General features: G+C 36.0%; 1 protein-coding gene across 7 annotated transcripts in view; it reads left to right on the forward strand.

Annotated features, from left to right (window-relative positions):
• The window catches only part of KCNMA1 (potassium calcium-activated channel subfamily M alpha 1), a 407,920-nt gene that overhangs the window by 297,279 nt on the left and 97,050 nt on the right, over positions 1–13,591 (forward strand). For 4 of the 7 annotated variants that reach the window (XM_050976320.1, XM_050976322.1, XM_050976319.1 and 1 more), the window contains 3 exons: positions 7,332–7,418; positions 11,307–11,383; positions 12,465–12,617. In XM_050976320.1, coding sequence (XP_050832277.1) covers positions 7,332–7,418; positions 11,307–11,383; positions 12,465–12,617 — 317 coding nt within the window. The remainder of the gene's footprint in view (positions 1–7,331; positions 7,419–11,306; positions 11,384–12,464; positions 12,618–13,591) is intronic. The other 3 variants (XM_009087486.4, XM_050976321.1, XM_009087492.4) reach the window with 1 other exon arrangement.

The following is a 13,591-nucleotide window of genomic DNA, read 5'->3' on the forward strand; positions in this document are numbered from 1 at the left end:
AAGTTTTAGTCTTATCTTCCTATAGTTTCTGAGTAGATGTGTGATAAGAGAGGTGGCTTCCTGTCAGTTTGGCATTATTGATATGATCCAACTGCAGAGAAGTTACTGCAACACTTAGCATCTCCAAGGATCTGCAGCTGTTGCACCTCTACTTTGCTTCTTGCTTTTAAGTATATCTTATCTTGTGGTGAAGGCATGTTAATGCTGGCATGATGAGCAATTTGAAGAAGTGTTGTACCAAGTGAAGTTGCTTGCTCCCAGAATAAAGTATATTGTTCTGTCTCATTGTACTGATAATGAATCACTTCTGGAACCAGAAGGAATAATTTAATTGTTTTCAAGTGTATTGAGTTCACCACCACTGTTGAACTAGTTTTGAGTATGCCCAAATAAAATACCCCATGCACATCCTGTAGATCATGACTTAGGTGCTGTTGTAAAAATCTTAAGTCCTGGGAGCAACCTTTTAAATGCTTGTAGTAATTAAGCTTCAATATACTGTAGCATGTAATGTGCACTGTGTCTTTTGCCTTGTATTCTTTTCAGTGTCTTACTAGATTTTGCTGTATAGAGCAATATGGAGCATTATGAATTAATCTCAGTGATAGAGCCCAGAAGAAAGAAGCAAAACTTATGAGTTACAATTAGTGTGAAAACTGGTATGTGCACAACTCCCACTATGAGATTTGTGCATTTACACTCACACTCCATTTCAAAACATACCCTGAAAGAAAATATTATTTCCAACTACTTCTGTAGTTGGATGAATGACGTGGTGTGTTTTAAAAGGCCATTATGCTAATAGTGGTACTTTTTATCTGGGCATGGCATGAAACAATCAAGAATAATAGCTGTTTTTGTTGAAAAGTATAGTAGCTATAGTAAATAATACCACGTAATTTTGGTTTAGATAATGTATTTATAGTACTTTAAAAATATTATATCTTCCTGATTACTAGATGATATTGCTACTGTTTGAGTTGCATGGGGAATGGTACAGTACATCTACCACAAGATTTAAAGCAGAATTGTTACAGCTTTTGCCATTCGCTTAGTCAAAATTTTGGTGTTTGTCTTTCATTTATTTCAACAATTGGTCTTTCTTTTTCTTTAGAATAGGTTGATGGCAGTCACACAGGTAGCCATAAGGCTGGAAGCAAACAAACAAAAAAAGTAGTAGGGTTACTAAATCAGACAGGTTTCCTTGATGCAGGGATGAACTGTTCAATTGGTCTCTGGTAATGGGTTTCATCACACCTGACTTTGTCAATCAAAATGTTAAATGTCTAATCTCCTGTTAGTTATTCAGACTTAGTCCACAATTGCAAGGGAAGAGAGAGACAGTTCTTGAATGCATTCAAATTCAATCCTAAAATAGGTTAGATGAGTCCCATCTTTAGTGCTGTCTAAAATGTAAAGTTGAAAAAAGATGAAACAGGAATAGTGCACAATAGAGGCATGGATAAGGAAAATCCTTAAAAGGCCTCTCCTGGTCCATGTGTCTATTGGTTGACCTTATCTGTGCTTTCAGTTTTTAGTCTTCATGAAGTGCTGCTAAAATGTCATTACCCTTGCATATTTGCAGTGCTGTACTTGCTGGGCATCTCCACGTGCCTTTGTCAGCTCAGTTCAAGACTTTCACCACACAGTTCCATATTATTAAGCTCCCTCATTTGTTCTCAGAGAAGGCTGACAGTTATGCAGATGACAGATCTGAGTGTCAGCTGCTGTACTACTATGCCTAGATTAAGAGTTCAAAGTTCCATCCATTCACAACTTCAGCAGTAGTGGAAGCCTCCTCAGTTTCAAGCTGTGCAAAGCAAATTGTGGAGCCATGCCACGTAGCCATGGCACAAGTGGCCTACCAGTAAATAATACTGCATAAGGATGGTTCTGACTCTGACACTCACTGGTTGTTCTTTCCATGTAGTTCACCTAGAAGATGGCTGAATATTCTAAAAAGCTACAGGAAACATTTTTCATCTCCTACTGAAATATTTTGTATGCTGATAAATTATTAGAAGTAATGTTTTAAGTATTTCTGTAATATGAGAATATACAATATAACTTTGTAATAGTGTTTTAGACAAGAAACATACTTTGAGTGAAATATGTGTGATACTTGAAAACAGGAGACAAAAATCACCCAGCTGCAGAAATGAGTAAAAAATAAATAGTTGGAGGAATTAGTCCCACCCCAAATGTTAGTTCACAAATTGTCTTGCTGTTTGAGTCTTCAATTGTTAGGCTTTCCATCAATTATCTTTACATTGAAAAAATCCTAGAAGATTGCACCCAATTAGTAAAGGAAACCTTAGCTTACTTTTAGTACTTCAAAGGAAGATATAACATGGTATGCTTTAGCTAGGTCAGAATACTGGTGTCTTGTGCAGGCAGTCATCCATGCACTGCCCAAAAAGGTATTGAGCAGCACTCGTGTTCTGGGTAGTTTCAGGTAGAAAGGAATGGAAGAACAGATATTTTCACCTGTCTCTATTTTATTGAGGGTAGCATGTGTACTTAAAACATCAGAAAGATACAATCCAGTAAGTAAGTTGGGCACAATTAACACAGTGGGAAACATGAACAGATATCTATTCTCCCGTGTCATATGAAAAAATCATTGTGTCCAATCTGAAATTTTCATTGAATGTAAAGAAAACCATAAACATTTGTCTAGAATTTCTGTGACCTTGTTTGAGTTTTTGGTTTTCATTTTGAAACTGTGTATCTCAAATGTGCACTGATTTCCATTTGTGTTTCACCTGCTAATATTTCTGTCAGTCTGGGAATGCATTTTCAGATTTGTAGATAATATTAATGATTCTTTCCTGGGCTTTAAATGTTCAGTGTCAGATTGGATGGGGCTTTGAACAATCTGTTCTAGTGAAAATTATCCCTGACCATGACATGAGAGTTGTAATTAGGTGGTTTTTAAAGGTCTCTTTGAACATAAACCATTCTGTGATTCAGTCTGTGATTCCTCAGAGCCCAACTGAATTCAAAGGGGGAAATCCACATTTTCAGTGTGGGACATTTTCATTGTTCTTAGGTGCATGATCCTGCATCTAGTCACCAAGTGAATCTTCTTTAGCAAATGGGGTAACTTTTGCAGATCAGTGTAAAGCACAGGTTTCCACAGTGCTTATTCTATTCCACAAGTGGTTTCCTAATTGTAATATTATCAACAAGTAATGGAACTGACTTCTCCTAAATTTATGGTGGTGAAGTACATTAAACTCCCATTGAACACATTAAATCACATTTAATTTGCATGGCTTTATTTGCCATGTGTCCTAAACATTCATGTGTGAAGGAGCAAGCAATCATGTGAGCCCTGTCGCAAAAGGTTTTGTCCTGAGGGATGTATTTCTGGAACTGCAGTCATTAAAGAAATGATGACTGCATGCTTTTAGGCTTGCTATTACTTGACTACTTTGTGAGATAACCTAAACTAGAAATTTTATTAAATTAGGAAGTTTGATCAAGATCTTACAAGTTTCTAAAGTTCTTGGCCTTCCTTGCTTGCTTTCATGAGCTGATTTAGGAGATAAAAAAATCAAACTGTGCTTTATATTAAAAACCATGTAGAAACATCAGTGTCATTTTCAGTAATATTTTTTTCTGATGTGTGGCACAGAATGCATGTGGATTAGCTATATATATTGCTGTGAAACCTCTTGAGGTTATCTTTTTCCCCCCTTTTCCTTTGTAGCCTTGGATATTTATAAAAATGAGACACTAGCTGAAGCTGTCTCTCTTAAAAGTCCTGTTTAGTTTACTATGTACTTGTATTCTCAACTATGGGGGATATATATGCATATTTTCATATTGAAAAAACACATGCATCTCTAAATAACTGATGGATGCATTTTTCTTGGAATACTCAGAAGACTGTTTTGTTTTTCTCTGTGCAGTTTGTTCTCTATATTCTGTTTTAATTCAAAACATTTCCCCTGCTATATATATTAGAGTCAGTGCTTATCAAAGCATAACTTCAGCTAATGACACTACAGGTGTCATAAGAAATAATTCAGTTGCAGCTTTAATAAGCAGCAAATTAATGTATCCATACAGCTCAATAGAAATTGCTCATGATTTTGCTCTGGTGTGTACATAAGCCCAAAGCTTTATGAGCTTTTTCTGTAACTCTTAGCCAGTAGCAGTGATGGGGCAAATTAATTTTCATTTCCAGCAGAGGATTTTGGTGCTGGGGTCATACTGCATTAACTGTGATCACATCCATATTTTGTGGTTATAAATACATTGTATTTGTGAAAAGAGGTATATGTGAATGAAGTATAAGATCTGACAAAAATAAAGTCTGTACACTGACCCATGTGAATTGACTTAATGTGTCTCAGAAAACCTTGAGATACAAAATCATGATCACAATACATTGCATCCTAAATGAAGCCAGTTACTTCCAATTTATGACTGTGTTCCATGCATCTCAAAAGAACTGCTTCATTTGTTTATTACCTCATCAAATTTTAAGTGTCATTATGAGAAGTGAACACTTAGAGATCTAGTGGTTACCTGAGTTTGTGGAGTTTGGGTTGTTGAGGTTTGGGTAGGATTTTTTTCCCTCTTTGGTATGGTTTATCCATATCCAACAATTGTATTGGGGAAAAAAACAGCCTGGGTCTATGTAAAGAAATGACTTCATCTTTTTTCACAGAAAAGCTGTAACACTTATGTGACTTAAGAATCAAGTAAGGGAATGAAAAGTATTTTTCAGATAGAGCAGTTCCCATTTGTACCTAAGAAAAACAGCCAACCCAAATTATACTACAAGACCTTTCATATTAAATAAGGAACAGTATAATAAGTACATGAGATTAGCCTCTATAGAGGATTTTTTTAGTTTAGCAGCCAAATTCTCAGTTTGATGGCAGGTTACTACACACTAGCAGGCAGGGAGGAGGAAAGGGGCAGACTAAGATGGCCAGTACAGCACTCTGCAAGTGCTACTCAGTACTTTGCGTGTTCAAGTGGCAAAAGCTTGTGCAGGAAAGCTAAATTTGGCAGCCTATTTTTGACCTGAGTGACTGGTTTCATATCAAGAAATTTTTATGTAGTTGCTTCTTTTTATTTTTTCTTTTATCTGTTTTATTCCATCCTAAACCTGTGAAAATGCCTTTAAAAAACTGCATAAGGTAGAAGTTTTCATTGTAACTGCAGCCATTAGGCCCAGTTCACTAGCAGAGAAATACTAGATATGGCACTAGATGACACTAGTTGGTATGGATGATGCTAGTTTAGCTGTGTAACTTTATTTTGTCCCATTTATCTGTGTGTCTAATACAGGTGTTCCTTATACCATCACATTTCGGTTTTTGTAAATATTAGTAATGTGTGCTGTGGAAATGAACCTGCTTTCTGTGGTGATACCTTCCAATTCCTGTAGTTCTCCTCTCCTTTTTATTTATTGCAAAGCTTGAAACTGTGAGTGGATGAAAGGGAAGGATATCTGGGGAGATGCTTTCAATGAGATTTAATTTCTGTTCCAGCCTCTGACACAGGCTATCTGTGTGAGAAAAAGATGATAATTTAAACCAAACCTTCTACAGCTGACCTCTGATCAACTATATTCATTATTTTGGGAATCAGAGGCTGGGTTTTTGGAAATGCTGAGCATTCTCACAGCAAAACTTCCTAGAAAGTCTATATGAGCTATGCAATGCTAAACACCTAGAAAAATTTGGCCTGTAGGCATCCCAAATTAATAAGTTCTATATCTCATAGTTACTTAATCTCTCCTCTGTAAAATGGGGTAATACTCTGTCTTCATTCTTCCTGTCAAAGAAATTAAGTGGTTACGAATCTTTTGCATGCTGTAGTGATGAACATTGCAGAAAAACACACAAGAAAAATATGATGTTGGTTTTCAAGAGATAAATTACAGGAAGCCATGCCTGAAGTAATGGCAGTAAAACAACACTGAATGAAGTTTCAGATTGTGAGAAGGAAGGAGTTTGTGGGTATTAAATTAAGAACTGTATCATAAGATCTACATAAAGGGGGCTGAAATATGGCTTCATGACCAACCTTTTACTTTTGAACTCATGAGCACTTTATTTTGTGGCCTGCATATTCTTGTCTTAGGGTGTTACAGGCATGTGGAATTACACAAAAAAATGTGCACATTATTAATCTTTCAGATATATTATGTTGTCATACTAATTTATTCCTAATGTGTAGAGAATACTTCTTGAATAAGAGATGTACTGAGATCCATTTTCCCTCCTATCAATAGCATGAAAGACTTTGGACCTTCAAATTTTAATAATGTATGTCTGTTCAGCATTGTGCTTTATTTATTTTTGTGTATATGTACTTCCCTAAAATCAATTTTTGCTAGATGGACAAGTGTTTCAATTCCTGGTAATCTTTATTTACTCTAAATTGCATATGCATACCATTAGTACATTTTGAGTTAGAAAAGCTGAACTTAGATATATTACATATGAATAAAACTTACTGGAAAATATATTTATATTTATATCTATATCTATCTGTATATTAATATTTAGTTTGGTGCTTTGCAAAACACCTTACCTAAAATCTAGATTTAAATTATTATGAAAATAAAGAAGATATTTCATAGACATGGAGTACCTCACTTGTTGATACTACTTCCTTTGTCTAAGTTAGCTGAGGCTCTTCTCTCATGGTGGTTGGGTTATTTTTGTTCTTTCACGGCTGCATAGCAGTGTTTTAAAAATTTTCTATTCATTTTATGTTTTTTCAGCTGTCGTGACTGATTGTCTTGTACCATTCCCCTTGAGTGTATGTGTGTATTTATTATTTTAAACAATAACATTATATGTCCAGATAGGGGTCCCATTACCTTTCTATCTCACTAGAAATTGGCAAAAATTTGCATCAAAGGGTTTAGTTTCATAAGTGATATTTTTTATTGTTATTGAGCAGTGGTTGAGGGTTTTTTCCTTTTCACCATGTTGTGAACTTGTCACCACTTTGCATGACAGAGCAAACAGCAATGCTCAGCTTCACACTTCACATTCCTGAGAGGACATTGTGTAGTCTAATATTAAAGCAAAAAGATAAGAAAACAGATGTAAGCACATAGATTGTGTGATTATAGGCAGAGGCATTTGACTGTCTCAAACAAAAGTTTTTGTAAAACGCATGTGAAACTCTTATTGGATTTGAGATATCAAGGAAGAATGGCTTAAAATTTCCTTGCAGCCTTTCCTAACTAGTGGGTCCCCTATATTAGAATAAAATAAGCTAATTTGGAAGATTCAGCTAAAATTAATATAAACTTATTGTTTTGTTGGTTTTGTTCTTGTTTCACTGAGCAGTATATTAATCAATCCTGGAAACCATGTCAAGATTCAAGAAGGTACCTTAGGATTCTTCATTGCAAGTGATGCCAAAGAAGTAAAAAGGTAATTAAAATGGTTTTATCTTTGAATGGAAACAAACATATTTAATTTCAGTTTTTTTTCTTTACATGTAGGTGCTTCACCTAATTTTCATTATCATCTGTTTCAAAATTCAGAGGGGGGGGGGGGGGTTGAGTTGTTACTCCTGAACCACCCAATCTGCATCTAGTTTTCCTAACTATTGTCCTAAGTACCAAGGAACTGAGATTTGCAGCAGATATGAAAAGAAATAAAGAGACTGAGTTTTTGAGTCCTCCTAGAAAATATGAAATATTTTCATTTGTTTTCTCTATACTTATTGTGTCTCAGAGGAATTACTATGAGAGAAGAGGACAAGGATGACAGGTCTGTTAGGGTTTAGAGGAGTCTTATCTACACAGGCTTTAGCAAAGTCTTGATGTGAGTTAGCTGCTGTGTTCATTCTGTAATTGCATTAGCAAAATAATATTTATGTTCTTGTCGTTTTTCTTTAATGGAACTACAAACTCCACAGCCTCATCATAATAAATCAAACTACAAAAGTGCATTATGTCCATTGCAGACAAATTCACAGGCTCAGTGTACCTGGCTGTGCTAGATTTGGGATGAATGAAAAGGTGTTGAGGACCAAATGTATGTCCTCTTGTTTGTTAGCATTATAGTATGCTTGGAAGGAACAGAAGAGCAATGTGATAAAATAATTTTTCCAAGAAAAATATTCAGTGTCCCTATGATTTAAAAAAAAAAGATAAAAAGGAATATTTGCAGCTGAGTGCTTCCTCATAACTTGTATCTTTGTCATGAGTCATGTGATCAGATTTTTACTGCTGTTCTCCATGAGTTTGGTACTTTAACTAAGTCCTATACTTAAAATTATAAAGTATTCAAATGATACCCTTTATTGAGTTCCAAAATTTTAGGATTAAATATAGTGAAAAAATACCTAGCCATGCATACTTGACATGCTTACTTAAAGAAAGTCAAAACACCAAAACAGTGAAATTGGAGGACTTGACTTCTATTTTTCTTGAAAGAACTGAGATAGTTTTTGGCTAGGTGAAGCATACAGAACAGGGCAGCAGTGCTCCTGTCCTGTCACATCCCCAGCACCATCTCTGGAGCATGTGCATCCTGCACTGCCTCAGGGACTCTGCCTTGCAGCATTCAGTTCTTTTCCTCTCTGCTGCTTTTCTCCACTTGAACATCCAGAACTGTCTGCACTGAGCTGCTAGTTTTCTTTCATTTACAAGGCATTTTTACACTCTGCAATGAACTTTTCCTCAGACTAAGTAAAATGGCATAGTATTTGTAACTGCTAAGGTTAGGGAGAAGTTAACTGTTATTAAGGAGTTTAGGCAAATTTTTCACATCATTCATCTGCCACGTTTTATTTGGTAGTGAAGGTGAAACAGGATTTCCAATTCTGCTTGGCTTGTGGCAGAAGACTGTGTTTAGAAGTATTCTGCCTCCCTTGCTACATTTCTTAGCTGCTCTGTGCAAAGCAAATGGTTATCAGATGTGTTTCTACTAACAAAGCCAATTACAAAAAATGTTAATTTCACCATTTGAGCTATGAATCAGATTCAGAAATATGAAAGCCAATTACAAAAAATGTTAATTTCACCATTTGAGCTATGAATCAGATTCAGAAATATGTTCTAAAATTGAGGTCTTTTGGAGGGGAAAAATTATTTTTAATAAACCATAATTAAACATGTTTTATACCTGAAATGCAAATTAAATTATTCTGGTTTTGTTAATGAAGACATTTAAACTCCCTTAAGCTAAAATTATTCATATTTATAAATCCCAAAATGAGATATAACCTACAATGTTCAATTACTCTTTCTGTTAGAATCACTTCTGCAATTTTAGAATAGTTTCCCATAAGAAGCAACTAGACCTACAAACAGTTATGCCTAGGTAAATAGCTTCACATAAAATGTTGACTATTTAAATATAATACAAACCACCTGAATTGCATCTTCATTATTCCTTGTTCATTTACAAGTTTGCATGAGTGTCAGAAATCCACATTCTTCAAATCCACTTAATTTACCCAATTATCTGGAATAATTTCATTACAGCAATAATTTCAGGTATTTATTCTTTGGACATAGGATTGAAGGTACCCTTTAGGACAAGTATCCTGCAGTGAACTTCAGAAAAATGGTCTCTAGCAATGACCAGTTCATGTTATGAAGTTTTTTTTGTGATGGACTATTTATGGTAGCTGATTCTTGTTTAATAAAGGGGTTTTTCAGCTGGACTGGAGAGAAATTTTAAAAATTTGAGGCAGTTTTCCCCTCTTGGATTACAACTTGACATTGACTCATGGTTTGAAAAACACTTTCTTCTCATTTCTTTTGAAGTAATTTATTTTCTGTTTGGTGGAATGGGAATAGACTAGAAACATTCTTGTAGACTGGAAACTTTCTGCAGCAGAGTATACATGCTCAGAGAAGACTTTTCCTTTTACATTTTGCATCTTGGAAGTACTAAGGCAATTTCACAGCCTGAAAGAGTAATCTTCCTGTAAGTTTCTTAGAGAAATAAAGTGTGCTACGTTTAATATTTTCATATTTCATTGGTAGCTTCATGTTACATTGATTTTAGAAATGTTAATAGTATTCAGTGAGGTCTCCCTGCAATTTCAAGTTTTATTTGAACCAATATGAAGCACTGATATGATTCATCTCTTCTGTGCTAGACCTGGCATCTTTCTTGTGATGGGTCACGTAACTACCAGTATAGTTCCACCTGCAGAGGCCATGCTATAGTTAATCTAGAAGAAATAGTAGTAATCATCCTGGCTGCAGGGCCAAAGGCTGTGTTTAATCAGAGGCTGTATATAAATATTGGTTTGGTTTGGTTTTTTTTTTATATTTTGGACTGTAGATAGTTTTGTTTCAGTGGGCTCCTAATTGTTGTAGCAATCTAACGATCTCATACTGTCAGCAAAATACATGGGTGTCATCTGAACATTTGCTGAGGGTGCACTTGATGCCTCTGTCTGTGTCATTAATGAAGGTATTAAATAGCACTGGTCCCAGTACAGATCCTGGAGGGACACCCCTTGTTACAAGTGCCTGGTGGGACTCCGAGCCATTGATCACTACCCCTGGATGTGGCCATTCAACCAATTCCTAATCCAGCCATGGAATCCACCAGTCCAGTTTGGAGAGAAGGATGTTGTGGAGGACCATGTCAAAGGCTTTACAGATAAGGATAAATGACATCTGTAGTACTTCCTTATCTGCTGATGTAGTCATTCCATCGTAGCTGGCTGGTCAGGCAAGATTTTCCCTTGGTGAAGCCATGCTGGCTGTCTTGAATGGCCTCCCTGTCCTCCATGTCCCTCAGCACAGCTTCTGGGAGGATTTGTTACGTGACCTTTCCAGGCACAGAGGTGAGGCTGACAGGCCAGTGGTTCCCAGGGTCATTATTCTACCCTTGCATAAGGTCAACGTACAATGTTGATCATACAGTAACCATCAAACATACAACCTGAAAAATTGGCACAGGGTGCTAGACAGTCTTTAATATAAACCATCCTGGTATGGCTGATAAAAACAAAAAGTCTTTTTTTGTGATTAAGTTCATTAGATGCTCTTTTTTTCTAAGATGAAAAACAAATAAACTAATATATTGTGGCGTAGTTATCATGCATTCTTCCAATTGCTTTTCAAATAAAAGTATATTCAAGTAAATACTAAGTAGGAGGCTGATGTTTGAAATTAATGGTCCTGAAGCAAGTATTTCCTACTTTAAATGTCCAAACCTTTGCAACGATTAAAGTAAACTAGCACTGGTGCATTTCCTTAATTGGTTACTGCACCAAGATGAAATATGGGATTAATTTCATTTATATGGATTAAGAAATGTGTCAGTTTTTCCATTCTGTCTCTCCAGGGCATATTTTTACTGCAAGGCCTGTCATGATGACATCACAGATCCCAAAAGGATAAAAAAATGTGGCTGCAAACGGCGTAAGTAATATTTCTATCCCTCCCTTCCTCTCCTTTTCATGAACTGTTCAGCCCTGAAGAATACCTGTTCATGCATTTATATGTTTTACACAGTGGTGCAGAAAAGCTAAGAAATAAATCCACAGCAACATAGTAAGTGCTGTTTGGGTTTCTGAAATCCACATGCTTTTATTACATTTCACACCACTCACACCTGTGTCTTCATTAAAAAGTAAATCAAAGACCAATGCTAACAAAAACTGAAGAATTAAGTCAGCTAAATTTAACTGTGGAGGTTTCTGAGTTAAGAATTAGTCAACAGTGAAGTTTTTCTCTCATTCATAACATGCAGATTCTGCAAGAGAAGAAACCAGGGAATTTTACTGGAGGAAAGGGTTGTCTGGAAGAAATTAAATATTAGCAGCTCTTACATACATCCTTTTAGCTGTAATGCTAATACTAAGTTTAGTTAGGTTCTTAAACTGCTTGGAAAGTTTTTAATTAAGAAATAATTGAGTGAATGGAGATGAGACTTTGCATCTGAATTTCTATAAATATGTAGCAATCAGCATTTTACCCATATATGCTTTGAAAGGACCTTTTTCAGGAGCTATCACAACCACACTTTGACTAAAGATGTGTTTGACCCATGCATATTTGTAATGCCAATAGCAAAATTATTGAGGAATCAATTTCTCATTGAATATATAAATATTTATGTGCATTCCATGGTATTCTGCCATGAAAAAGATCATTCAGTTTAAAAGTATTGATTAGGTAAATTGAGAGATCTCAGAAGGGGTTGATCATGCCTATTTTATCCTTACTTTTAAAAGGGAAAAAGCTCTCCTATTTATAGCTCGAGTCTGCGTTATCAGTGCACTATTACAGAGGATGGAAGGAAGCCTAAACTGAACATTCTCTGCCTTTTGGAGTGCCTGAAATGGATGAAGTCTTGAAGATCATTTTCAAAAGAAAAAAAAAATTATTGCTGGAGATTTTTAAAAAAGCTCCTCTCCTCTAAAACACCAAGAGTGTGGAACAATAGTATGATAGGGAGAAAGCAGCTGGAACTGACAGAAAATGGTATTTATCTTCCCAGTAGCCACAAGGAGAGCAAAGCACATGGAAAGCATGCCTGATGTGGAAGGAATGTATGCATTGCCTAACATATTGGAAAAAAATTGTTCAAGAACAGTTTATCCATGTGAGAATGTGACCTTTGAACTGCTGCCAAAGCCAATGAGTCTGCTGAGTAAGTTCTGGTAAAGCCAGTTACAGATGCCTCAGGGTGCCTGTGACTCTCATGAAATCTTTTTTTGAAATTACTCAACAGTTAAAGAGAAATATGTTACCTGCTTAATTTTATCTGGTTCTGTCAGGAAAAAAACAAACAAACAAACAAAAAGGCCCCTATTTTATTTCTATTTTCTTCTATACTCCTCCTTCACATGGTGTAACCTTTTTAAACATGTCCTGCTTAAAAATTAATAACTCCCAAAGATCTCTCAGTTTAACATGAGACCTACACTTTTCATTGTCATCTGTCAGTAGACAGGAATCAGGAACTCACATTATAAAGGTTAAGAGCCCTTTATTATTATACAGTAATGAAACTCAGGGTAACCTTCTCAGTTCTTTGAAACCTGGGAAGAAACAGGGTATGAGCCAGCCAACCAAATGGATCTTAGCAGCAGTGAGGCCCTGGAGAGGCAGGAGGAGCAGTTTCTGTAAGTAGCAGTCAGAAGGGTTACAAATGGCATGGTCACACATATCAGTCCAATACATGAAAGGGTGCTGGGCAGATGAACCAACTGATTGAGTTAGTGAGGCAGAAGAAGGAGGTGGCTCTCAGAGCTGGTGCAGTGTGCACTGAGCACTAAGGAATCTTCCTCTGAGTCAGGTGAAGTATAATGGTGAGAATAACATCTTAAATTTCCCCTTCATTGTCTCCCCTCTCCTCAGTCTGCCCTCTCTCCTCCTGTTTGTTAGACACACAAGGGGTCACAGATACCACGACAGCAGGCAGCCTGTAGTAGAGCTGAGAACAGCTTTCAATGTGGAGCATGCTCACAAGTATTAGAAATAAGGCAATTGCTTTTCTTTTAAAGAGTTGTCAGTCAGAAAAAAAAAAAAAAGAAAAATTTCAATAGTAATTAGTGATTTTTGTTTCTCAAATTTTGTTGACAATTTTGAAATCCCTTTTATGGGACCTGCCTTTTGTGTTTG

This window comes from Serinus canaria, chromosome 6 (assembly GCF_022539315.1).
Source record: "Serinus canaria isolate serCan28SL12 chromosome 6, serCan2020, whole genome shotgun sequence".
NCBI classification, from domain to species: Eukaryota; Metazoa; Chordata; class Aves; order Passeriformes; family Fringillidae; genus Serinus; species Serinus canaria.